The 27,344-nt window shown below is 45.0% G+C and overlaps 1 protein-coding gene across 1 annotated transcript in view; it reads left to right on the top strand.

Annotated features, from left to right (window-relative positions):
• The window catches only part of CABLES2 (Cdk5 and Abl enzyme substrate 2), a 58,919-nt gene that overhangs the window by 12,856 nt on the left and 18,719 nt on the right, over positions 1–27,344 (top strand). The window contains exons 2-5 of the mRNA XM_063146909.1: positions 20,489–20,560; positions 20,778–20,870; positions 23,089–23,166; positions 25,372–25,480. Coding sequence (XP_063002979.1) covers positions 20,489–20,560; positions 20,778–20,870; positions 23,089–23,166; positions 25,372–25,480 — 352 coding nt within the window. The remainder of the gene's footprint in view (positions 1–20,488; positions 20,561–20,777; positions 20,871–23,088; positions 23,167–25,371; positions 25,481–27,344) is intronic.

The raw sequence follows: 27,344 nt of genomic DNA, 5'->3' as shown, positions 1-27,344 counted from the left end.
CTTTGTCAGTTTATCTCAGCAGAAATCCGGAAGGTGTTATGGGAGAGAGAAAAAATGGCGTGAAAAAATACCATTCGCAGCGTTCGCCTCCGTCCCCAGAATTTGCTCATTCATTCTGGCCTCTTAAATTCTTTGCGTAGGCTCTAATCTTGTGAACGCTGCCGGAAGTGTACAGGTGGTTTGAGATGCTTCTGCCAATAGGAGCATGGGATTTGCTTTTTGTGTATGGAATGGGAGCATGCGGGGTAGGTTTGAGCAAAACACGACTTTGGCACAGTTCAAGAGCTGAGGCCCTTCAGAATCAGATAATCCAAAACTGCCCTTGCACGGATTTTGTCACAGAGCCCTCTGCCTCTGTTCTTCTGTTCCTGTCTCATCCTTTTGTTCTCTCAAAGAGTAAGGCTAACGAAAGGAAAGGTGTGAAGGGATGGAGTGCCATTGCCAGGTTTTAATGAATTTCTGCACCTGGGCCAGAAATCGCACTGCAGGAATCACGGTGGCATCTCAAATAGCTGAAGGCTTTGAACAGTGGCGGGTTATGAAAGCATGAAAAATGTGAGGAAGGCAAAGGCGCCTGCCTGACTATGCAGCCCTGGATTCGTGTTCTTGTGAAGTCCCAGTACAGCACTCTCACAAGGGGAGAGGCCAGGCGAGGGACGTATATCTGTACAGTGTAAATATGCGGTCATTGGCAGATCAGATCCTCTTGTGAAAATGACCCTTATTTCAGTGGAGGGCATCCTGTTTGAAAAACATTGCCAGTTCTTCAGTATCCTCAAAATGGCTGGATTGCTTTTGGGTCTCTGCTGCCTGAGGTGGGATGTGGCGGGATGTGGGGGGACGGACTGTTCCTGATGGTAGGAGGGGACGAGGTGGGCTGAAGACAAATCAGGCTGTACACCGAACGTAGATTTGTGGGTGGATTGCAATAGATCTGCAAGGGTTTCCAGCTCCTAGTGGTTTAACAATAGCGATAACAAAAAGGGTTCTTCTCCCTCTAATTTACGGTGCTGAAATGATGTTTGTCTGAAAGGACTGTGAGCTCATTTCTGGTACTGAAAACAAAACGCATTCCAGGGGCTGAGTATGTGCTCAAAGGCACTATATTCTTCAGCCACTGTTTTGCGCCAGGCTGTGGTTGGTGGAGCGTGGCAGTTCCAGTAAAAAAGAAAAATAGATCTCACAACCCTGCCGTCAGCCTACCCCTGCTAGGGCATCCATCAAAATTGCATGCAAGGCCAGATTAAGACACTGCTGCCAGAGGTGTGCATCAAACTGACATTTCTCTTTTCTTCCTGAGGCACCTTCTTCCTCTTTTCTTCTCCTGAGGCAGTTAGCTCATCTGGACGCCCAGTGGCGTGAAGAAAATCCTGTGATAGTTGCTGCTGTGCCTCTCATTTTTCTGGTTTATGTGCAAGAAGTACTGGAGGATCCCTGAGTATCTAGGAAGGAGGCAATTTGCTGCCTGAGGCAAAGGTCTTGATGGTGCCTGCGACGTAACAAACCCTTATACTAGGCCCATCGCACAAACCTTTCTCAGGCCAAGCACCACCACTTGAAAACCTGAGGGAGGGTTAATTAAAACCTTTCCCCTAGTTGTGAGGGAAACAGGTTTTATACAGGATCTGCTCTAAATATACTACTGTGCGTATAATCTGGGGTGGGTGTTTAATAACTGTAAGGCAGGTAAATAATGCCAAGCAGACACGTGGTATTTGGTAGCTAACAAAATAATAAAAAGTTTATTGTTGTTTAAAAACTTTTAATAAAAATATAATACTTTCAATCCTGCCTAATCGAAACTCTCCACACACCAACCACCTCTCTCTCTTTACACCAATCCTAAAACCCTAGAATCTAAACTCTTCTTTCTTTACAAATAAAACACACACAAGAAAAACAAAACTGAAAAACACACACACAAACTCCAAACACACTCCTTATATACTCTTTATATACTCCTCTTCCCCACACACACCTATTACATCATAAACCACATCCACTCAGTTCTAACATTATTTACCAATCTAGACATATACAATCTAATCAATTGTGAGGTAACACCACAGTGCCCCCTTCCCATTCTATGCAGAAAAGCTGACCAGAACAGTCGCTGAATTGTACTTCCAACACTGACAATGGGGTGGTGGCTTTCACCGCACCTAAGGGCAGCAAACGAACTTAGAGGGTGCAGGGTAGGCTGTGTGGCGTGCACAGCTCACTGCAGCTCCTTGCCTCCCAGTATCTGCCGCCTGAGGCAGCCGCTTTGCTTTGCCTATTGATAAGGATAAATAGCAAAGTCTGAAAAGCTGTAGAGTAAGATATGCAACATTGTGCAAAATGTTCAGTTTGCAATGGGGCTGTTCAGAAGACACCTTAAACCATGGCTTTAACCATGGTGGTTAAGCCAGAAAGCCGGGTTGTGTTCACAAGATACCTTAACCATGGCTTTAACCACAGTGAAGAAGACTTTTTTGCTTTATTCACTGTGGTTAAAGCCATGGTTTAAGGTGTCTTCTGAACACAGCCTGGCTTTCTGGCTTAATCACTATGGTTAAAGCCATGGTTTAAGGTGTCTTCTGAACATAGCCTGGCTTTCTGGCTTAACCACCATGGTTAAAGCCATGGTTTAAGGTGTCTTCTGAATTGGGCCATTGTTAGGCAGGTTGCTGAGATCGGCTTTGCTCAGACAGCCGTCCTTTCTCTGTACCACCATCACCAGTTAATTAGTTAATGTTAATTGTTATATTGACTGTGTCATCTGTGTGCAAGTTTGAACAGTGAGGGTGTAAAGGGGCATTCTCTGTAGCTGCCTTCCTCTAAAGCAACCTTCCCCAATCTGTTGGCTAACACATCTGGAGAACACAAGGTTGGGGAAAGGTTGCATTGAGCAGGGGTTGGACTCAATGGCCTTATAGGCCCCTTCCAGCTCTACTATTCTATGATTCTGCTCTACAGGTCCGGCAGAATAATATTTTTAAAAACCTCACTGCCAGTGAACCAAGTAAATAATGCAGCCTCAGTTATTGTGCGCATTTTGTGTTTTTGTGATCTGCTCTTGAATCCTGGGAAAGGAGTGGTATAGAAATGCAATAAACAAATAAATAAAATGTCTCAGTGGAGTCTAGTGGCACTGATGTCAGTGGGGTGGTCAGTCTACCCCGGCTTTTATTCAGAACTCTAAAGTAGCTTGTGAAGCTTCTTTAAAGTTCTGGCTGAAACCTGGACCGGATTCACCACCCCACTGACATCAGAGCCACCAGCCTCCACTGAAATGTCTACGCCTACTTTGTTCTCAGTTAATCTTTTGATTGCTGCTCAACTGTTTGCTATGTGTCTTCTGTAAAAGGCCCAGTGATGGTTGGAACGTGAAGCTGATTACATATTTATTTATTTATTTATTACATTTTTATACCGCCCAATAGCTGAAGCTCTCTGGGCGGTTCACAAAAATTAAAACCATAATAAAACAACCAACAGGTTAAAAGCACAAATACAAAATACAGTATAAAAAGCACAACCAGGATAAAACCACGCAGCAAAATTGATATAAGATTAAAATACAGAGTTAGAACAGTAAAATTTAAATTTAAGTTAAAATTAAGTGTTAAAATACTGAGTGAATAAAAAGGTCTTCAGCTGGCGACAAAAGGAGTACAGTGTAGGCGCCAGGCGGACCTCTCTGGGGAGCTCATTCCACAACCGGGGTGCCACAGCGGAGAAAGCCCTCCTCCTAGTAGCCACCTGCCTCACTTCCTTTGGCAGGGGCTCACGGAGAAGGGCCCCTGTAGATGATCTTAAGGTCCGGGCAGGTACATATGGGAGGAGGCGTTCCTTCAAATACATTGCAGAGTTGCCTGTAATGTACAAATACAGTTGTTTCCCTTCTAAATTACTGTGGTACTTGGTTTGGTTGCTTCGCAGTGGTACACCGCATGTGGAAAACTCAGTCTTTTGTACTGATAATATGGTTTCCAAAATCACCACAATTGGAGCATGTGTGTCTTTGTGCTCTTAAATCAGGGGTAAAGTAACATTAATGCTTTATAGGCCATCCATATATTTTTGTTGCCTGTGGTCCACAAATCCCCTCTTTGCTTCTCTGAAGTGACCGGGAGTTGGATAAAGGATGGCTTTGAATGTGATTTTATTTCTCAGGCTAGAGGTGGCTAAAAATCCATCTCCTGGGGTTTTTTTTTGGGGGGGGGGCAGCCTGCTTATTAGAACACTGAGAAATACCACTTCCTTGATGTTTGCAATAAAATATAGCTGCTCCGCTTGTAAAGAAACACCTTAAAAACACAACAGCAATATTTGTTCAAACTAGAATAAAAAGAAACTCAATGTTTACTTTTTAAAGATCTTTTAGAATTAGTTTAAGCCAGCTCACAATTTTGGAGGGGCTGGTTTATGTAGTTTCCAGCTTTCTTACTCCTAATAGTTCCAGGGTAAGAGTGGAGGGTTGTTGTTTTTTTACAAAAATAGGTATATAGGTTGTAGTCTTGCCTTTTCACCAGCTCTCGCTAAATAGATGAGCTGCAAATAAGGAAGACCCTTCCAATTTTACCTGGTAAGGGACCATAGTGGTAGAGCAGTGGTAGAGCAACTGCTTGCATGCCAAAAGTCCTAGGTTCAATCCTTGGCATCTCCCATTGAAAAAAAAATCAGGTAGCACATTATGTAAAATGGGATGAGCAACTTACGACTCTCCAGATGTTTTCACCTACAACTGCCATCCTTGCCAATATAGCCCATGGTGAGGTTTGATGGGAGTTGTAGGCCAAAACATTTGAAGCTGCACAAGTCGCCCACCCCTAGACTACAACAGGGGTAGGCAGAAGGTAGATCTCCACATGTTTTGGACTTCAACTCTCAGGAAGCCCCTGGCAGCATGGCCGACAGTCAGGAATAACAGGAGCAGAACTCCCAAACTGGAGATCTTACTTTCTGCCCAGCCCTGGTATAAAAGACCCCCTGGGAAAGATGCTGTGGACCTGCTGCAACGGGTCGGCAGCTTGTGGCGCTCCAGGTATTTTGGACTACAACTCCCATCATCCTTGTGCATTGGCCTTGTTGGGTCTGATGGGATTCGTAGTCCATGGAGTAGGCAGTACTGGGCTAGAGGGGCCTATAGTTTGACCTGGCATAAGGCAGGCTCCTCTGCCATAAACTCACCAGTTGGCCTTACGTAAATCTCTCCCTTGGCCTCCAGTCCCTACTTGCTCTGTGATCATAGCCTAGTAGCCTAATTCACAGGGTTGTTGGAAATCCTTAACAAGAAGATCATGTGTGTGAAGCTCTCTGTACATTCTAAAGCATGATATAAATTATTATTATTATTATTATTATTATTAGAGTCAGGTGTTCAATTATAGTTATCATTCTCAGATCCAGGTATTAGTATTCTTGGGGCCAGGAGTTGGGAAGAGAGAAAACCAGCATTGCACTGCACTGGTCCAAGTGCCTTCGTGAGTCTCGGCAGCTCTTTGGATCCTCGCCAAGATCGCCAGCCTTAAATCATAGCGCTACAACCTTATGGTTGAATGCGGGGAGGAAATCTGCCAGTAATCTGTATAATAGGGCAGAACTGAGATAAAAATAACTTCTGTTTAATTGGGTGGTGTCATTGGTACGGTGACTCAGCTATCAAGGAAGTTTTGAGAAGAGAAACTACAATCAGCTGCAGCTACGTCAGTTGATCAGATCAAAAGCAGAAATGTTTAAAGCTCTCCAGTGATGTGAGCTGCTGATTGGTTCAAACTAGTTCACATCGTAGTTGTAGAAACCTATTATTTTTGTCTCTTGCTTATAAGATCTTGCAGGTGTGTTCCTGTGAGACTAGAGCCTGCCATCTTATACAGTATGCAGCATTTAAAAGGGGGTTGGATAAATTCCTGGAAGAGAAGGCTATCAATGGCTACTAGCCCTGATGGTTGTGTGCTACCTCCAGTATCCGAGGCAGTAAGCCTGTGTGCACCAGTTGCTGGGGAACATGGGTGGGAGGATGCTGTTGCAGCCATGTCCTGCTTGTGGTTCCCTGGTCGACAGCTGGTCAGCTACTGTGTGAACAGAGTACTGGAATAGTTGAACCCTTGATCTGATCCAGCACGGCTCTTCTTATATATGTACCATATAGCAAAGTTTTTATAGCAGGAGTAGGTGGAATTGGGTAGATCATGGTGGACAACTAGCTAACTTCTGATGGACCACACCTAGTACCTGCTGGGATCCTTGCAAAGAATGCTGAACTAGGTAGACCAAGGTCTGATCCTGCAAGACATTTTTCACACTCTTATTTATTTATTACATGTATCTATTACTTATTACATTTATATACCACCCCATAGCCAAAGCTCTCTGGGCGGTTTTCAAAGATTAAAAAGATTGGTTTAAAAAGACTGAACGTTAAAAATCAATATACAAAATTTAAAAACATTAAAAAAAAGTTAACATTTAAAACAAATTTTTAAAACACTCAAGCCAGGCCAAAGCTACTGGAGTCAGTTAAAACTCAGCATATCCTGTTGAATGCCTGGGAGAAAAGGAAAGTCTTAGCCTGGTGCCGAAAAGATAAGTGGGCTCCATTGGGGAGATCGTTTCATAATTGGAGGGCCACCACAGAAAAGGCCCTCTCCCTTGTTGCTATCCTTCGAGCTTCCCTCGAAGTAGGCACCCGGAGGAGTACCTTAGCTGTTAAGCAAGAGTGCATACTCTGTACCGCTCAACTGGAGGATTAGTTAAACTAAACTAAACAATCCCCCACTGCTAAGTTGAGCATATATTTCTGTTAAAACACATTGGTGGACTATAAGCCATGCAAGATTGACGTTCTCATTGCTTTATAGCAGGGATAGACAACGTTTTGCCCTCCAGATGTTTTGGCTTACAATTCCCATGACCCCTCACCATTAGCTATGCTTGCTAGTTCTAATGGAAGTTGTAGTCCTAAAGTTCTGGAGGGCCACAAGTTGCTCACCCCTGCTTTATTGCATAATTCTTCTGTAAAGTGTCAACAACCTTCATTTGATTTGATTAGTGTCTACCAGTTGCAGAGAGCAAGAAGAAATAAAATACTTGGTAGTAACAGTGCCTGCAAGAGAAGGTTTAATTCTTCAGCTGGAACAATCTGTTTAGCAAGGGTGGAGGATTGCCGAGACGAAAGGGTTTATGGCCTTGGGAAAAAACTGCCCGTTCCACTCTCTGAAGTCATACCCTTGTGTGCGATGTTGTCCTTATGGCCTCTTCTTCCTCCAGCAATCTAGCCAGAATGTTCCCATGACCCTGGGAAGGCCAGACTGTGGCAGTTTTAGTCCTCTGGATGAAATATTGAAAATGCTTGTTCTGAATATGGGCATGTGTGTATATTCATAGTCCTTTCCCACCCATCTCCCCTGGTTTTCTTGACTTGTCATCTAATCAGCACCCTGTATCCTGATGGGGTTTTGCCTTTAGGGCCAATCCAGATCAAGGGATTCATTTCTGCATATATCTCCCTGCCAGCCCATCTCAGCTTGGTAAAATCTAGTAAGGCAGAGGTGCACAACCTTTACAGCCCCAAGGGATGTGTGTGATGCTGGCTAGATAATCAGGGACAGTGTGTGCACAAAAGTCACATGCACAAGCATACACGGATCCCCCAGCAATCCTGATACAGATCTCTCTGCTGCTGCTTGCAATGAGGACAAAGGGATCTGAATCAGGATTGTTAGAGGTGGGCAGAGTGCCCTTGGGGCTGCAATTACAAGGTGAGCACCACTGTAGTAAAGGAAGACCCATCTGTCAGATATGCTTTAAGGTAGATTCCTGCAATGAGCAGGGGGTTGGACTCAGTGGACTTGTAGGCCCCTTCCGACTCTACAATTCTATGATACTATGACGCATTAAGTACTTGGAGTTTCCTGCCCCACTGCTAGTGGCAGCCAAGGAAATGGAGCAGCAAAAACCCGGAGTGCAATGATATCACATCAGGTATCTTCCATTGCTATATAGGTCAAACCTTCCCCACCCTGGTGCCTTCCAGATGTGCTGCACTACACTTCCCATCATCCCAGGCCATGTGGCCATCTGGAAGGCACCAGGTTGGGAAGGCTGATACAGGCCTTCAGCTGGAGGGGCAGGTCCCACTACTGGGTTGCAACCTGACCTAAAGTAGGTTGAAATAGCAGCAGCCCTACCACCATACAAATGTATGGCAAACAACACACACCAAAGTGGATCCCTGAGTGCAGGTTTGGTCTGAAGGTAGATCCCAGGTTTGGAAAGTCTGAAGATTACTTCTTTACCAGGTGTTACTGGGGAAACACAGCAGTGTAAGGAAATTTTGTTCTCTGCAGCTGTTGCATGGGCTCTCATTATGTCTAAGCACCTTCTTAAAGAAGCCTAATCTTTCTGTGATCAGTGAAGAGCAGTAATAGCCAAAGTCTGCCCCTAGCTACATGAGTAGCATCTGGTGCATGCTGCAGCATGTATGCAGTCCCCTTCACCCCCGCTTATTTGGGTTTTGCCTGTGGCCTCCTTAACTGAAGAACAACAAACAACATGGCACGAGCAAGACAGGCAAGCAGGCAGGGTTTGTTCATCATCCGTGTTCCTACTCTGAGTTCTCCTCCACCCCTTCTTAAAGTGAAACGTGTGGGCAGGGCCTCCTGCGTGGTAGCCTCCCCTTTGTGGAATGCCCTTCCCAGAAATGCTCATTTCGCACTTTCTCTGTTGTTGCATAAGTGCCAATTCTAATGGAACTCCCTCATTTTTACGGCTGGTGGTCATTGCACTCTGTATGTCCCTTAGCTTCATTTTTAATAGGATTTTATTGCAGGTCTCTCTTGCAAGCTGCATTGTGGCAGAAAGGTGGTGATATAAAGGTTTATCTGTCATTCAGCAGTGACGAGTGTGAGGAAGTGAGAGCCAAAAGCAGGGTGGATAAAAATCAATGTGTGTTTATTTCATTAAAAATTTTTAAAATTAATTAAATCGGATTTTTTTTAATAAAAAATCTATCTAAAGATAGTTTTCTATTTAAGATACATTATATTCCAAAGGTTATTCATCATGAAAGGTTGTCACACAGAGGAGGGCCAGGATCTCTTCTCGATCATCTCAGAGTGCAGGACACGGAATAACGGACTCAAGTTACAGGAAGCCAGATTCCGGCTGGATATCAGGAAAAACTTCCTGATTGTTAGAGCAGTACGACAATGGAATCAGTTACCTAGGGAGGTTGTGGGCTCTCCCACACTAGAGGCCTTCAAGAGGCTGCTGGACAAGCATCTGTCAGGGATGCTTTAAGGTGGATTCCTGCATTGAGCAGGGGGTTGGACTCAGTGGCCTTAGAGGCCCCTTCCAACTCTACTATTCTATGATTCTATGATTCTAAATAAGGATTAGTTTTTTAATTATGTAGCATGAGGCTGTGTATTCATGCAATGTTTAAATTTTTTGGTAAATGAATTCCATTAATCCATTCACAATGTCATGCTCTTCCAGAGGTTTCTGTAAGATTATTGGGCAATTTTTCTATCTAGAAGATATCACAGATGCTTGGTTTTACAGTTCTCAAAACTGTGAATTTGTGCCTGCAAAGATCACAATCCCATTGTTCCTTTGCACATCTATGTACACAGAATCAACCCCTTACCTCTTAAGTGCTAAGTTTCAAAAAATTCAATGAATAGAGTCCACTTTTTGAGGGGGGGAAGTCACATGATTAAATCGAGTCTTTCTGAATAGTGATTTAAATCGTGATTTAAATCAAATTTATTTAAATCAAATCCACCCTGGCCAAGAGTCCTTGGTTACATTGAAGAAAACTAACCTCTCTACAGCTGCTGGAGGTCTGACAGAGCAGGAGTCAAGGAACTGTGTGTTTCACCCTCAGACTACTAACCCTCATGGCAACATGGGCTTTACCCTGAGAGCTTGTGAACCGCCCAGAGAGCTTCGGCTATTGGGCGGTATAAAAATGTAATAAATAAATAAATAAATAAATAAATAGAAGAAAAAGAATAGTATACAATGGCTTGGATCCAGACTTCATCATATTTAGAGCATTTCAGGATCTCTTCTCCATCACCCCAGAGTGCAGGACACGGAATAACGGTCTCAAGTTACAGGAAGCTAGATTCCAGCTGGACATCAGGAAAAACTGTTAGAGCAGTACGACAGTGGAACCAGTTACCTAGGGAGGTTGTGGCCTCTCCCACACTAGAGGCCTTCAAGAGGCAGCTGGACAACCATCTGTCAGGGATGCTTTAGGGTGGATTCCTGCATTGAGCAAAGGGTTGGACTACGATGGCCTTATAGGCGCCTTCCAACTCTACTATTCCATGATTCTATGAAATCAATGGCACTTAAGTTCATCATGACTAAATTCCATTGTTTCTAATTGGTCTACTCTAATTGGTTGGGGGAGAACTATGCACATGCTGTCCTACACAGTTAAACCCAAGTTATATTTTGACCGTCAAAATTAAAGGTCACAGCCTCTTCCTAAAACCTCATGTGTTGTCAACCAACTTTTAAGTTTTTATTGTGTCTGCGAGCTTTGACACTTTAGCTATATAACTTTACTGCTGGGACTCTTGTGACACTCCAGTCTTCTGCCACCACTATTTTTTCCGCAGTTCATAAATTTGGACTAATAGACAGCATTCATCTTTTACCCTACCTGTTAACAGTTCCAACAATATAACCAAGGGCTTGAGCATAGATGACAGATCTTATTAAAAAGAAAGAAAAGCGCTGGAGCTGTCCTCTTTGATTATATAGGAGCTCGTATCCCAGCAAGCTCCTGCTGATATTCATCTGCTCCTAAAGTCTTATTCTTCATGAAGTCTGACATTTACATCTAATGTACAATATGCTGTTAAACTTGATGAGCAAAGGCTTCATTTACAGATATGGCTTTCCATGTCTTGAAATAAAAATCCCTGTTGCCTTTAATCCTTCACTCCCCAGAACTGCAGAGCTATAACCATGATATATTGGTACCGTTGCCTGGTATTTAATTAATCTCTCGCTCTCTCACTTTCTGTCCTTTCTTTTCTCTTCCCGCCCAAGCCCTCTTGTGTGCACTTGTAAAGACTATATAGGCTGTGTTATTGCTGTAAAAATACACTAGGTTTTCTTTCCTCTTGCAAATGGACTTGTCTGGTCCTTGCAAATGGCATCTTTTAGGATTACAGAATGTACCTTTTTGGAGAGTGGGAAGTTGTTTTTGCAGTATGTCTTAATTTCTGTGGAAAATAAAGACATTTCCATTTTCCTGAATACCACAGCTTCTAAACATTGGTTCTTTTTGAAAATGCCACTCACGGCCTTTTCCATTTCCTCTCTTCATTAGAGCTGAAACCATGAGCCAGTACGTCATTAATCACAGGAGTGTGTGGGATCTGCATCACAGTTGCCTGTGGTGCTCTAAATTACTGGTGTTTCAGCTTCTATGCTCAAGGAGCTCTTTTCACATCACTTTAGAATCATCGGAAGCCACCTTGTATTTATAGGGGCGGTTCAGACAACACGCTAAGCCATGGTTCAGCCACTAACCCTTTTGCAACAAATGGTTAGTGAGCGTGGTTATGTAGCCACCATGATTAGGAGTGGTTCCCATGACATGCTAAGCCATAATGTTTAGCTCAAAATGCTTAACCCACCATGGCTTAGTGTGTTGTCTGAACAGGGTCACTGACTCAGGCCTTAGCTAGACCTAAGGATTATCCCAGGCAAATGGAGGGGTCATCCCTGCCTGTTCCCAGTATCCCTGTGTGTCATTTGGATGTACAGGGAGGATCCCGGGAGGATCCCAGAATATAGGCCTGGTCTAGCCATGGCCTCAGACCCTTAGTCCATCTATCTCAGTATTATCTCCATTGACTGGCAACAATGGGTTTCCAGGGTTTCAGGCTGGATCCTTTCCTAGACCTACCTGAAGCTGCCAGGGATTGAACCTGGGACCTTCTGCATGCAAAGCCCGTGCTCTACCCCTGAGCTATGGCCGCTGAGCTACAACCCCTTCCTAGTCTATCTGCTGAGGATTCCTGTGTCCCTGCCATGGAACTCCCAAGGGTATCCTGTCCATTCACATGGGTCTCACAGACACTTGCTCCTGGGCTCATAGGCTTCACTTTGCTTCTAACATATGTGAACGAGGTAGACAGGCGAAATGTGAGGTTGCCTCGTGTGAGGATGGGGACAATGGCTTGTCTCGATCATCATGTTGAGCTTTGAAGGTGCTTAGAGTGCCTCCAAAGTACAGTATGCAAGTCAGGGCGAATTTCCCTTTCAAAATTAGGGGGAGAGGCCTATTTGACATCAATGAGGGTGACTCTCTTCCCCCAACCAGCTCCAAGCTCAGGAGAAGGCTACATGAGGGTGAATTTCCAGACTCCTGACTGGAAGGAGCATGCTGTCATGTTTAGCCCTGCTCCCAATGGGTTGGAAGAAGGTGTTTCAGGTGATCAATCAGAATCAGACTCTGAAGTAGAGGAATCGGTGCAGAAACAGGCCAGCCTGTACCAGTGGGGGAGAAAGCTCTTATGGGCTCTTCACCAGAGCTTATCTCATCAAGGGCAAATAATACAGTCAGTGGGAAGCCAACATTCTTCCAAGGGAGAGAGCACGAAGAGGTTAGCCGATCCTAAAGCATGCCGCAGACTAAAATGGGTGGAGCTAAAGGAAGGCGAGAGAAAGTCAGCCCAGCTCACATCCCGTCATAAGCCGCCTCAGAACTAGTCTCTCTGAAGTTAACGCGTCTTGGGAAAAGGTTTTCCATTCTTCTTGAAAGTACAATTGTCTCACTTAGTTTGCATAGTTTTGCCTAGGGGAAAGTTCCTAGAGATTAGACTCTCTTCAGGTGGGAAGAGATGTTTATTGCTTGAATAAAGCTTTGTGGAATACTTAGCAGGCCTTGTTATTGTCTCCCAAGAAGTTAGGAGGTTTTAAGAAACACGACACATGCCCTGCACATTACAGTGGAAGACAGGTGATGATGGCCAAGGTGCCTTCCAGGAGATCTTTGCCATTACCTAGATTACCAAAGAAGTCCAGAGTTCCTCAGAGTTCCACAGCTTGAATTCCACAATTCTGAATCATCAGTCTTCTTCAGCTGATGCAGCAGGGCAACTGAATCACACCCCCATCTGAGAGCAGCAGCAGCACAACTCTTACAAAAACATTTTGAGGGAAAGAGAGGAGAAAGATACAAGCCTGGTGAAGGGCCCATCCCTGCTGACCCCTAAGACCCTCCACTCGCTGGTTTCACCCGTCCTTTGGAGAGCTGCGTCAGCAGGAGAAAATGGCAGACATGGCTTTCTTACTTTTAGTCAGCCACACCCAAATCCCTGGCACTGATCTTCCCTCAGAGGCAGGCATTGTGCAGACTGGAGAAGTATCCCAGGAGACTGCTGATGCTGTGGGCAATTTCCTGGGGCACCTGTCCTCAGGAGCCGCCCCCTGTCCTCTAGAACAGCAGCCTGTCCTCTGTGTAAACATACCTAACAGAGGACAGGCAGCTGCTCCAGAGGAGAGGTATCCCGGGAGATCACCTGTGGCCCAGGTGATCTCCTGTAACATCTCTCTGGTCTCCTAAATGCCTGGCTCTGAGGAAAGACCTCATCAGAGCCAGGCATTTGGTCATGGATGCAACAGCAGCAAGTGGGGGGGGGCAGCAAAAGGGAGGAGGAGTTGGGCTTTGACAGGACCGCTCTCAAAGGTCCCCTGAAGTCTGGTGCTGACCCTGGAAAGATGTTTACAGAAGAAGGTTCCATGTTGGGTCATAATCTAAGACTTACAGTGCATGGTTAAACTATGGAATTCTCTACCGCACGATGTAGTGATGGCCACCAATTCGGATGGCTTTAAAAAGGGGTTGGATAAATTCCTGGAGGAGAAGGCGATCAAGGGCTACTAGCCCTGACGGCTATGTGCTACCTCCAGTATCCGAGGCAGTAAGCCTATATACACCAGTAGCTGGGGAACATGGATGGGAGGTTGTTGTTGCACCATGTCCTGCTTGTGGGTTCGTGGTTGACAGCTGGTTGGCCACTGTGTGAACTTGATGGACCCTTGGTCTGGTCCAGCATAGCCCTTCTTATGTATTATTCTGAATGATGATCACTTCAGAACACGTAAAATTTCAATGCTGTGTTTGTCAATAAAGCTCCACCTGCATTCTGTTTTTAAATAACTGGCATTAGTTACAAATGCACAATGTGGGAAGAAGCACAAAGCAAACCTTGCCACCCAGTGAGCTTCCATGGCTGTGTGGGGACTAGAATCAGGATCCCAGTCTAACACTCTAACCGCTACACCACACTGGCTCTCAATCCCTTTTTCATTCCCTATAACTGGCCATCCAGGCTCGTACTTATCGATGTTGACGTTCCAACCATCTGGAGGGCACCAGGTTGGGGAAGGTTGCTCTAGGTTCTCAGCATAAGCCCTGGCTTTCTTGTAAGGCTTCTAGCTATTGCTAGATCCTTGCCTTTCCTAGCTCAAGGCTCACTATGTGATCCATGTCTCCTTTTTGCCCCGGCTGCCTTGCTCCAATTCCTGCCAGATTTTTGATTATTTTGTTCAGAAGTCACCTTAAACCATAATAATAATAATAATAATTTTATTTCTTGCCCGCCTCTCCATTTTGAGCCAGGTGGGAACAACAATAAACAATAAAATACATAATACTCATTTAAAACATAATATACATGGTTAAAAACATCCTAAAAAACATCTTAAAATATATTTTTGCTTTGTTCACCATGGTTAAAGCTGTGGTTTAAGGTGTCTTCTGAACACAGCCTGGCTTTCTGGCTTAACCACCATGATTAAAGCCGTGGTTTAAGCTGTCTTCTGAATGGGGCCTTTGTCTTATGACCGATTCCCAGATTTGACTGCCCATATCTCAGACTGGCCTCTGAAGTCCCTTATTCAATAGCAACCTTGCCCCCAGATAAACCATGAGCACGCAGGAATCTCATGGCATCCCTGTGGCTGTTTCTGAAGTGTTGATCTTGGTACATTCCTGTATAATAAAGTTGGGTACTTGGCATAGCTCTAGAATAAGCAGCCACTTCTATAAAAGAAATGATTCACTCCTTGCTTTGTTTGCCTTTTTAAAATCTGTCAAGCAGGTAGCACTTAGGCTGATGTTTTTCTGCTTTTTGTCTTGTGTACTTCCAAAGACCGCTGGAACCTAATTTTAGCCACTTGTAGGCACTGGGGTCCGTGTGGGCGTGAATACAGTGGCATCCAACCCCCGTAGCCATAAGCGAGCAACGAAATGTCCCCTATGGATGCCAGTCAGTATCTTTTGATCCATCTGCCTGGAGGGGATTGATTGGCAGCTGGGCAGAATTCTGGGCTCTGAATGATCTCACTGCTGTTGCGTAGCAAAGGAATCAAGTTCCCACAAGCTTGTATCTACCTCCGGCAAGGCTGCCAGGACCAGCCACCTTTTAACTCTTGGTTTGCTTTGACCCTGCCTATTGGTGTGGCATTCAGAGCTGTGTGTATTACATGCAGAAGTTGGCAGCAGGTGAAAACATCTCGGCTTCCGTCTATAATACTAAAAAGACATTATTATTATTATTATATTTATTTGTATCCCGCCTTTTGCCCAATACTGACAATACGTGGGCAATAACACAGTTGGGTTGCTGAGCTATTTTGACCACAGCCTTCTATTTTCTCTAATATGTGGGCAATGCCTGGTGATGGGGAGTAACCCCACAAGTCAGTTCCCAAATGTATGTCTGCAGTTTGTAAGTGAGTTTAGAATGTTGGCCTGAGTGGGTGGAATTAGAATGTCTGGGGAGAGGGAGGAGTGATATATAAGGGAAGGACTGAGGGGATTGAAGGAGACTTTGGGGTACTCTTAGAGTCTTTAGTGCTCTCTGTGTTTAGGGTACTTAAGTTCTGGGAAATTTGAGGGTCAGTGTAAAGAGTGGTGTCTTTGGAGTGTGGTGTGCACGTAGTTGACGTATATTAATACTGATAATAAAGAAAGTTCAAGATTGATTGTGTGAGAAAAAGGAAAGTGTGTATGTGAATGAGTGAAAGGATTGGATGAAAGGTTTCGAAAAGGTTTTTTAATGTTTTATTTGAAACTAAGCTTGTGAACTTTTAAAAATAAATTTCAATTATTTTGTTTTTAGCTACCACAAAAACCCCACGTGTCTGTTTGGCATTTATCATTTGAAGTTTACACATTTAGCACCCACTCTGACAATCATTCACCTCAGCACATATAACTCACAGTGTTTTATTTTATATATTGAAATCCTTCTCCATTTAACCCCTTTCTCCACATAGTTTGGAGGGAGGTGGTTTTTGTCCCTTGCCTCAGGCGTATCAAGCGGTGGTGCTTGGCTTGAGCAGGGAGTAGCCGCGGCCGGGTCTGGTGTTCAGAGCCTGTGTCGTGGCAGACTGAGCCAGAGATCCGGCAGTTGTGAGGAGCAGCGCCCTGCAGTTTGTAGAAAAAGCGGTGCTGGGGGAGGCTGCATGAATAATTTGCATATCTGCAAATGATACAGGTCACAGATCAACATTTCTTGATGCAGAGCTCTCCTTTTTTCTTTTTTCAGTGCAGGGTATACCTACTCCTTGTATACTTTCTGGAACTGTTTGGTTTAGTAAAAAAATCAAGTAAGAGGAGACTTGGTTTTAAATTATGCATGGTGTGGAGGAAGTAGATAGGGAGATGTTTTTCTCCGTCTCCCATAATTCTAGAACCCAGTGGGGGTCATCCCATGAAGCTGATTGGTGGGACATTCAGGACAGATAAAAGGACCTCTTCACACAGCGCAGAATTAAACTATGAAATTCGCTACAAGATGTAGTGAAGGCCACCTATTTGGATGGCTTTAAAAGAAGGCTGGATACATTTCTGGAGGAGAAGGCTATCAAGGGCTGCTAGTCCTGATGGCTATGTGCTACGTCCAGTATCAGAGACAGTATGTACATCAGTTGCTGGGGAACATGGGTGGGAGGATGCTATTGTACTCATATCCTCCTTGTGGGTTTCCCACAGATGGCTGGTTAGCCACTGTGGCAGCTAAACTAGATGAACCCTTGGGTGATGCATCATGGCTGCTCTGATGTTTTCAGGAGACTTCTTTTTCTCCAACACAATTTCTTCTGTGCTGATGCTGAACAGAGAAGGAGTTTTAAGGCCTGCAGCAGGTTCACATTTGCACCTGGACGGCAGGTTTTGTTTTGTGGGGATAGTGGGGAGGTGGATCAGCTGAGCACATGCTAAGGCCTGCTGTTCCCATGCCCATGTGCACAATAGATGGTACCAGGCCTGGGCGTGTATGATGGGAGTCCTGCCATGCTTGCATACAAAAAGAGTACATGCTGTCTTCTGAAGGTACTATTTTTTCCTGCCAGTTTAATATGCTGCAGCCAACTAAGAGCAAAGGAAGCTGTGGCAGGATTATTCCAGAAGCATTCAGAATGGAAAATTACCACCATCTAGGAGTAATATACTGATCTCTTGCATTACAGGCAATGTTGGGAGAGACCCCGGTGTGTATATGTGTGTCATGATAGCACTGTTGCATAGCAGGGATGTTGAACCTCTTTCAGCCCAAGTAACAAATTCAGTTTCAGAGAACCTTCGGGGACCTCATTCCAGTGGTAGGCAAGCCAAAACCAAAGGGGGTGGGGCTAAAATACCTAAAATACCAGCATATTTTAGCTTAAAGCTCTTACTGCCTGTAGGTAAACTGTGGGGGAGGCATGTTGAACTTTTAGAATGGGTTGGGGCGGGGGGCAAACGTGAAAAAGCCAGAAAACCACCAAAATATCAGTGGTTGGGGAAAGGGGGTGCAGCCAGGGGAAGGTGATGATGCAGCTTTCAGAGGGCCAGTTTTGGCCCATAGGCTTGAGGGTTCTGCACCCCTACTGTATGGGCTGGTGAACTTGAAAGCTTGTCACACAGAGGAGGGCCAGGATCTCTTCTCGATCCTCCCAGAGTGCAGGACACGGAATAACGGGCTCAAGTTACAGGAAGCCAGATTCCGGCTGGACATCAGGAAAAACTTCCTGACTGTAAGAGCAGTACGACAATGGAACCAATGACCTAAGGAGGTTGTGGACTCCCCCACACTAGAGGCCTTCAAGAGGCAGCTGGACAACCATCTGTCAGAGATGCTTTAGGGTGGATTCCTGCATTGAGCAGGGCGTTGGACTCAATGGCCTCATAGGCCCCTTCCAACTCTACTATTCGATGATTCTATGAGCATTCCTCCCACTAGGAAAGCAATAGTAGTATTGGTACACATCTAAATTGAATAGCACTGGAATGAATTTCCAACATCCGTGTTCCAGCCTTGTTCAGATTTCCCGATAGGCCTCAGGTCTCCTCGTGCTACTGTTTGAGTGGATACAGTGATCAGAGGCTGAGCTTATATCCTCTTTGGTATTTGCTCTGCAACTTTTCATAGATTGATAACAATCGACAGAAATAAGCCGACCTGGTCTAATGAACTGTAAACCAGAAGCTAATCTGACACCACTGACCCAGTGTGACCTATTCCTGGGATAATTCCATTACTCCATAAAGTGAGGATTATGATTGCTACTCAGGGAAATAGGGTGATGGCGGATGAAACTGTGTTTTGCCGTCTAAGTAGAGATGTGAGAATCAGCAAAACCATGTTCCCCGAAGATCTCGAAATTCTACCTCGAAACTTGTACGGACTCCCATCAATATCAGATTGCAAGCTTTGGTTTTATTTACCTAAAAATGTGCGCATCTTCATGCATATTTTCCCAATTGTGTACACATCAGTTGTGCACATCTTTGAAAAGCACGCATATTTCTCCCGTTGATTAAAGTGTGCTTGTGCGCATTTTGTATATAATAGAATTCTGCAAACGGTACACTGCTGTTTAACTTCCTTCAAGATGTAAAGAAGAGAGATTCTGTTCTCTGGTAGTTGGTTATTTTCAGCTGGTCGCAAATAAAGTTTTAGAACACAGATGGGCACCTTCTGCCCCTCCAGATGATGTTGGACTACAATTCCCATCGTCCCTCATTGTTGGCTATTATTATTATTATTATTATTATTATTATTATTATTATTATTTATTTATTTATATAGCACCATCAATGTACATGGTGCTGTACAGAGTAAAACAGTAAATAGCAAGACCCTGCCGCATAGGCTTACATTCTAATATGTACATTCTAATGGCTATGCTGGCTAGAGCTAATGGGAGTTGCAGTCCAACAGCTGCAGTCCCATTTTAGGAGGTGTAGCTCATTTATTTGCAGTCTGTGGTAATTTGTTCTTTTTCAGAAATCTGGTTCATATAGTAGGGCGACAAGCCTTAGAACAAGGGTGCACAACCTTTTTGGCTCCAAGGACACGCATACAAGTAGCCTTGCCTGAAGTGGCTGCATTGGCATCCCCCATTTGGGGTTATCCTTTCAGCCACATCCCATCCTGCATCCCCTCAGATGCATGAAGCAGTCTGGCAGGACAGGGACCGCTCACTTCCTGGTCAATTCTCACCTTCCTAAGGAAAACTCCAGTGCTGATTGTCCTTTGGACATCTCCTGCCTACTGGACCTGGTGCTCATTGACCAATTTCGGTGGCTACTGTGAGAGCTGTGGGAAGCTTGCTTGCTTCAGTTTGGGTTAACGAGGAGCAGTGCTAGCTGAGAAGAGACTGAGCCAGAGACGGATGCCACTCGCCCAGGGAGCTACCCTGGAGGGGTGGCGTAGCTGATGGTCATTTGTGACAACCATTTTCAAAACTGCATTTTAAATCTCAACCTCCATAAGAGGCTATGCAAATCCACTATCTAGCATCAAAACTCCACGTTAGCTGAAGCGCTAACTTCTAATGGGCCAATTTCAGTTTGCATAAAAGTGTGCAAGCTTCTCCGTTTCACAGAACTCCGGAAGGCAGAATGAAAACCTAAGAAACTTCCCAGAAAGAACCAAGCTGTTCATATAATATTTATTACGGTCGCAGACCAGCAAAAAATAAATGGAAAATGTAATGATCTTGATTCTCAATAGGCTGCTCTGGATCTGTGGCTTTCAAACTGTGCTCTAGGGCACTCAGGAATGACTTGGAATTCCTCAGTGAGAAGGAATAGTGGTGGACAAGCGCCCCTGAAAGATGGCTTGCCATCTGTTACCAATCTTTCCCCACAGGAAAGTGATGAGTGCTATTGGGGTGCAGTCTTAGTTCTCATGAAGTCCAGCATTCCTGCCCAAAGCCCCAGATGAACTACTGGCACTCTACAAAGTTTCCCACAACACTTTACAGTGCACAAGACATCCATAACTGGCGCTTAGAATTCCTCAGCAGAGGCACGGCGCTGTGGAAGGTGTGTTCCTTGAACATAGAAAGTTCTAGAAGGCTTGTGGGAAGGACAAAACAGAAGCATAGAGGGGGGCTGTTGTGCTGACAGCTTGCTCAGTTTTGGAGGCCATGAACTAATATTGTCCGCTCTTCGTGGTGTTGTGCATTTTTGCAGAAGGCGTTTTATCTCCCAGCGCTGCTCTCTAGAGTTTTTAGAAGACATAGTGGAATGTGCCAGTGTCCGAAGGTACTTGTTCAAAAGCAGCATTAACCTTCTCCTGTTGCATGCTCTGCAAGTCCTTTCCCCCTTGCACCCTTTTCTGAGCTGAATACCTAAGGTCCTGCATGCGTGCTCGTTCTGATGTTAACGTCGGCATCCTTTTTAAATTATTATTATTATCCTTCGTTCTTTTGGTTTTCGCCCAGATCTCTGACTTGAATTCCCCTCCCTCCTTAAATTGTAGAACCAAGCACATATCTGGATCTCCAAGACACAAGGGCTTGAAGAAGATACACTTCATCAAGAACATGAGACAGTATGACACAAGGAACAGCAGGTAGCCTTTTTGTTAACTCCGCGACTAACTCCCTAGTAGCTTTTCAGTTAGTTAATGGCCTTATACTAGCAATGGTCTCAGTGTCCACCACTGAATATTTTTGGTGCAAAACCTATTGTGGAAAGGCCGAAAATGGTCCAAGGAGGGTGGGAAGGAAACTCTTGTCTATCTCCTCTGGCGCCATTTTCTTTACAGCTGCTGTACTCTCTTGCTGGCTCTCATAACCAAGCCAACTGGGAATCAGATAGCCAGTGTGATGACATCGTAGCCAGATTTGGCTAGGTGGTGACATCACTGAGGGCAAAAGAAGCACCCTAATGGCCCTTGCTCAGAATGGGGTTGGGGAGAAGGAGCATGCTTTTTTTCATTCACTGATTTATTTTTCTCCCTCTCTCCAAATACAAGAACTCAGTAGGGTCATCCCATGAAGCGGTGGGAGATTCAGGACAGATAAAAGGAAGGACTTCTTCACACAGCTCATAGTTAAACTATGGAATTCACTACCCCAAGATGTGGTGATGGCCATCAAATGGGATGGCTTTAGAAGGGGGTTGGATATATTCCTGGAGGAGAAGGCTATCAATGGCTACTAGTCCCAATGGCTACATGCCACCTCCAATATCAGAGGCAATAAGGCTATATTCACCAGTTGCTGGGGAACATGGATGGGAGGGTGCTGTTGCGCTCATATCCTGCTTATGGGTCCCTGGCTGACAGCTCGTTCGCCACTGTGTGAACAGAGTACTGGACTAGATGGACCCTTAGTCTGTTCCAACATGGCTCTTCTTATGTCCTTAGTCTTTAAAGGAGAGGTGCAGAATCTCCTGGGGTCCCAATCCATCCATCTGCCTTTCCCTGGATGGCCATGCCCCCTTTCCTCCAACCACCCATGGTTTGGTGGCTTGCTGTGAACAGAGTGCTGGACTAGATGGACCCTTGGTCTGATCCAGCATGGGTCTTCCTATGTTCTTAATAGTGAAGTGCTCCTCTTTCTTTTCCAATCCCTGCATGATAGGTGACTGGTTTTGTGCCCTATTGACGTAGATTCTCAACAGATGGATGAACAGTTGGGGAAAATATTACCTATGGCTCACTAGAAAGTTTGGCCATCACCACAACTCTCAGGATAGCTTCCCAGATTATTTTATTCATACACAGCAATCATCTCCATGTAGGGGCGGAATCCAATGTCCCTTCTGAGGGGGTTGTTTTGACACAACTATGCTGGCAACAAAAAACCTTGAAGGCGACGTTTCTAAAATAAGTCAGTAGTAGTCAACAGCAATTGAGGCTTCCAGGTTACTTGGAGTGGTTGTCAAGGCATATGAAACTATGGTGATTAAGGGTGCTATCCTATGCATGTTTAGACAGAAGAAGTCTTACAACTTAGCATTCCCAGTACTGGCTGGGAATTCTGGGAGTTGTAGGACATCTTCTGTCTAAACATGCATAGGATTGTGCTTTAAGTCAGAACGTTGGCCCATCTATCCTAGTATTGTCAACTTCAGAGAGTGCGAACCTTTTTTTCTGTCAGGGGCCACATTGCTTCAGCTGTCATCTACCGAGGTCCACATTCTGGTGGCACTGGGTGGCTATTCCTAGCATTCTTGACCATTGGCCATGCTGACTAGGGCTGCTGGATGTTGACGTCCAAAACATCTGAAGATGGGGAAAGCGGGTCTGATCCTAAACATCCAAAGCAAACACAAAATGGTTGAGTTCCTTCAAATTAAAAAGCTAAGGTTCCCCACTACCCACAGAAAGTCTTCCTGTGAGGGTCAAAACTACATGATACGTTAAGTACGTGGTGTGTGGCTCTAAGCATGCAGGGCCCTGATCCACCACTATGCGCAGGTAGGGGAAGGTTTAAGCATCCCCTGCTGCTGCTCTTGTTTTCCAAAATCCCCCACACGCAAGGGATGAAAAAGAGAGAGAAAGCGTCCTTTTTTTTTTTTAGCTTCTGCACGGGTGCAGGGTGGGGGGCATGCAAATTTCAGAAAACAATCAACTGTGGGAGAGTGGTTTAAACCTTCCCTAGTTATGCACGGTGGTCCTGATCCAGAATGCTTACTTTTGAGTAAAAAAAACAACAGCTGCATGCTACATATTTTACACATCGTCTGACTTCGGTTTTATAAAATGGTTACCAGGGAGGCTGGATGTAAACACATAATACTACTGATGATTCATAACATATTCTTTCTGTATCTCCTTTCAGGATAGTATTAATTTGCGCAAAGCGAACTTTATGTGTGGCTTTTTCTATCCTGCCGTACGGGGAGAGCTTACGGATCAGGTGAGTCGTTCCCATTTTTGTTAGACCGATAAATCCATTTAAACCTGTTCCAGCACTTGCACTCACAAAGCGGGACACCTTTCTGAGGGGAACAAATTGCAGGACTGACTCTGATCACTTGAGCACAGCTTGCATTTTTCCTGCTTTGAATTTAAGTTTCTAGTCCTGCTGATTGCACGGGAAAGCTTAGAAACCTGAGGGCAGTGTGTGAATAACGAACCAGTTAAAAGCTTGGCAAGGCTTCCAGTGGTCAGTGAGATTGGACTCTAAAGCCCTGTTGTACATATGTGTGTGCTTACATCTCATTCATAGAATCATAGAAGAGTAGAGTTGGAAGGGGCCTATAAGGCCATCGAGTCCAACCCCCTGCTTAATGTAGGAATCCACCTTAAAGCATCCCTGACGGATGGCTGTCCAGCTGTCTCTAGTGTGGGAGAGCCCACTACCTCCCTAGGAAACTGTTTACATTGTTGTACTGCTCTAACAGTCAGGACTCGAATTCCTGTGCATTGTGCACTGAAGAAGGCAATGGATATTTTCATACCAGAAACCCACATACAGATGTGCCTTCTATAAATAGACTATGGGAAAGTTCTTTCTAGCATGCTGGGAAAACTGCAGAGTCACTCAAATGACTTTGCTGAAAACTAAATGTAAAGGTGTACAAAATTAGGCACGGTGTGGAGAATGTGGATAGGGAGACATTTTTCTCCCTCTCTCAAAATACTAGAACCCGGGGTCATCCCATGAAGCTGATTGGTGGGAGATTCAGGACAGATCAAAGGAAGGACTTCTTCACACAGCGCATAGTTAAATTATGGAATTCACTGCCACAAGGTGTAGTGATGGCCACCAATTTGGATGGCTTTAAAACGGGGGTTGGATAAATTCCTGGAAGAGAAGGCTATCAATGGCTACTAGCCCTGATGGTTGTGTGCTATCTCCAGTATTCGAGGCAATAAGCCTATGTGCACCAGTTGCTGGGGAACATGGGTGGGAGGGTGCTGTTGCACCATGTCCTGCTTTGTTGGTCCCTGGTCCAACAGCCACTGTTTGAACAGAGTGCTGGACTAGATGGACCCTCGATCTGATCCAGTATGGCTCTACTTATGTTCTTATGAGAGAGAGAGAGTGTTGAGGGAGGCAGATTTCAACCAGGAGAGTTACTGCATGGTGCTGATATGAACAGTGACCTCTACTAGAATCCCAGGTGACTGTGTAAACATGTGTTCAGATCAACTTCTGGTTAACAATTGTGTGGGTAATGCATTTTTCTGCATATGTCATGTCTGCCTAATAAAACTTAGACACAGCCAAAGACTGTGTGTATTAAGATGCAAGCAATATTACTTTGTCATCCCTTCACATTTTGGGCTCACAACTTTGGATGGATCTTTCGGTCCTGAAATTGGCATCACTGGGATTTAGGCGTGGAACTAATGTTGCACAGCTGGGCTTCTCTGCAGCCCCTTGTGGGTTCCCTAGGTCTGCTCCAGAGGATCACTCAACCCTCCAGAGCAGATTTGTGGAGCGCGCAGGGTGGAGGGGACCCATTCCACCAGTGGTTTTCCTCCCGCTGGCGGAATAACACCATTAAAGACATCCCTTAATTCTAAAACATGTAACGTCTTCAACCCATACTGCTCTTAACAAACGTATAAGGATTGACAAGCACAAGAAAACCTCTTACTTTTGACCAGATGTATTTTTTAAAGGATCCAAGGACAGAGTACACAGATGTTGTTTCTTGCAAATGGATTCCCATAGCTGGATCCACATCTGTGTGTGTATTCTGTGGCGTTGGAGTTCACGGTCTTTTCCTTGAGAATCCCACATACCCCTAAATTGCAGTTCAGAGGTTGCATCCTACACAAACAGTGAACTCAGAAGTTGTTTCCTACTTTGGGAATTGCTTGCGGAATTGTGCCCTGCCTAACAAATACAAATGTATGAATTATCCGCAAGTTACATTATTTTTAAAATAGCAAGAACTCTGGCTGTTGCTAATGTCCTCATTGCCGGTTTAATCGGCTCCTTTTATTTCTTGAGCCTTTAAAAAAACACAAATGTTTTTTAACTGGGAGCAGAGGAGACGTGGGAATTGTCCTTGTAATCTCTCCATGGGGGTGGGTGGGTGTGTTTGTTTTGGTTTTGGCTAGGATGAGAAGAAAGAGCTTTAATTCTTGCCAATTCTGCCCTTCACAGTGAACTGAGAATAGAGGGGCAGAAACAGAGGCATCCTTCTGGCGGGATTTCAGTCTCTTCGGAGATGGTCCTAGGCATGGAAGGAGTCGAGCTTGGAGCGGACGGCAAGGTAAGGAGTCCGTAGATGAACTGCAGTTCTGTGTTTATATTTGCTAGTTGTGGGGCCCTGGTCAACTTCAATGTCCATCAGGAGGGCGTCTGGTTATTTAACTGCAGCAGTTGCATTGGTAGTGGACGGTTTATCCTGCCGTAGCTCAGTTCCCTTTGGGGTTCTAATAAGAGTTCGATCGATCGGTTAACCTCACTTTGTGCTCTCTGCCTCGGAGTGATGGGAAGCCTTTTACAGCATCAGTTTCCTTATGAGGATCAAACACAATATGCGCCTTAGGCACTGAGTGGCAGAGCGGGGACGGCAGGCTCCCCCTCCCATCATACTAGGACCCAATGGGGTCATCCCATGAAGCTGATTGGTGGGAGATTCAGGACAGATCAAAGGAAGGACTTCTTCACACAGCGCATAGTTAAACTATGGGATTTGCTACCACAAGATGTGGTGATGGCCACCAATTTGGATGGCTTTAAAAGGGGGTTGGATACCTTCCTGGAGGAGAAGGCTGTGAATGGCTACTAGCCCTGATGGCTATGTGCTACCTTCAGTATTAGAGGTAGTAAGCCTGTGTGCACTAGTTGCTGGGGAACCTGGGTGGGAGGGTGTTGTTTTACCATCTCCTGCCTGTGGGGTCCCTGTTTGACAGCTGGTTGGCCACTGTGTGAACAGAGTGCTGGACTAGATGGACTCTTGGTCTGGTCCAACATGGCGCTCCTTATGTTCTTAGTCTTTAAAGGAGAGGTGCAGAATTTCTTGGGATCTCAATCCATCCAGTTTGTGGAGTCCAGTTCTGGGCTCCACAATTCAAGAAGGATGCAGACAAGCTGGAGCGTGTTCAGAGGAGGGCAACCAGGATGATCAGGGGTCTAGAAACAAAGCCCTATGAAGAGAGACTGAAAGAACTGGACATGTTTAGCCTGGAGAAGAGAAGATTGAGGGGAGACATGATAGCAGTCTTCAAATACTTGAAAGGTGGTCACACAGAGGAGGGCCAGGATCTCTTCTCGATCCTCCCAGAGTGCAGGACACGGAATAACGGGCTCAAGTTAAAGGAAGCCAGATTCTGGCTGGACATCAGGAAAAACTTCCTGACTGTTAGAGCAGTACAACAATGGAATCAGTTACCTAGGGAGGTTGTGGGCTCTCCCACACTAGAGGCATTCAAGAGGCAGCTGGACAACCATCTGTCAGGGATGTTTTAGGGTGGATTCCTGCATTGAGCAGGGGGTTGGACTCGATGACCTTGTAGGCCCCTTCCAACTCTGCTATTCTATGATCCTATGATCCGTCTGAGCTCCCCCAGATGTACAGCTTCTAAGCTAAGATACGTTCGTATCTTTGGTATTTTGGCCCCTCCCCCTCTTGCTTTCAGCCCCGCCCACCACTGGAATGCGGCCTCCGAAAGCTTATCCAAAATGGAATCTGGCCCTCAAACTGAGGAGGTTCTGCACCCTTACTTGAAAGCAACGTCAGTTTCCCCCAAAGCAAACAGCATGCAGTTTGAACCACACAAGGCTTTTCCTTGCTATAAAATTCATACTCCTTCACTGGCTGTGTACAAAATGCCAAACTGTTTCTTGCTGCAGACTCTGTCCAAGGAGGTGTGTTGTGTTCATTAGCTAGCAGAGAGCACTTGTTAAATACTCATTTAACCAAACATCTTGTTGCCATCAGAAGCCATTGATGAAGCATCTCTGGCCACTGGTTAAACACGACTCAAAAGACGGTGTAACCTCCCTTGACCACCAGAGGAGTTTGCTCTTATAAAGTGAGGCTAATTTCTGCAACGTTTGTTCAGTGGAGGAATACTTCCTTGCATCAAGTTCTGAGAACCCTGTTTGAAGAGCAGTTTGAAACTCAGGGC

Source organism: Elgaria multicarinata, chromosome 1 (assembly GCF_023053635.1).
Source record: "Elgaria multicarinata webbii isolate HBS135686 ecotype San Diego chromosome 1, rElgMul1.1.pri, whole genome shotgun sequence".
NCBI lineage: Eukaryota > Metazoa > Chordata > Lepidosauria > Squamata > Anguidae > Elgaria > Elgaria multicarinata.
The sequence above is the reverse complement of the archived record's forward strand: the minus strand, read 5'-3'. Positions and strand labels throughout refer to the sequence as shown.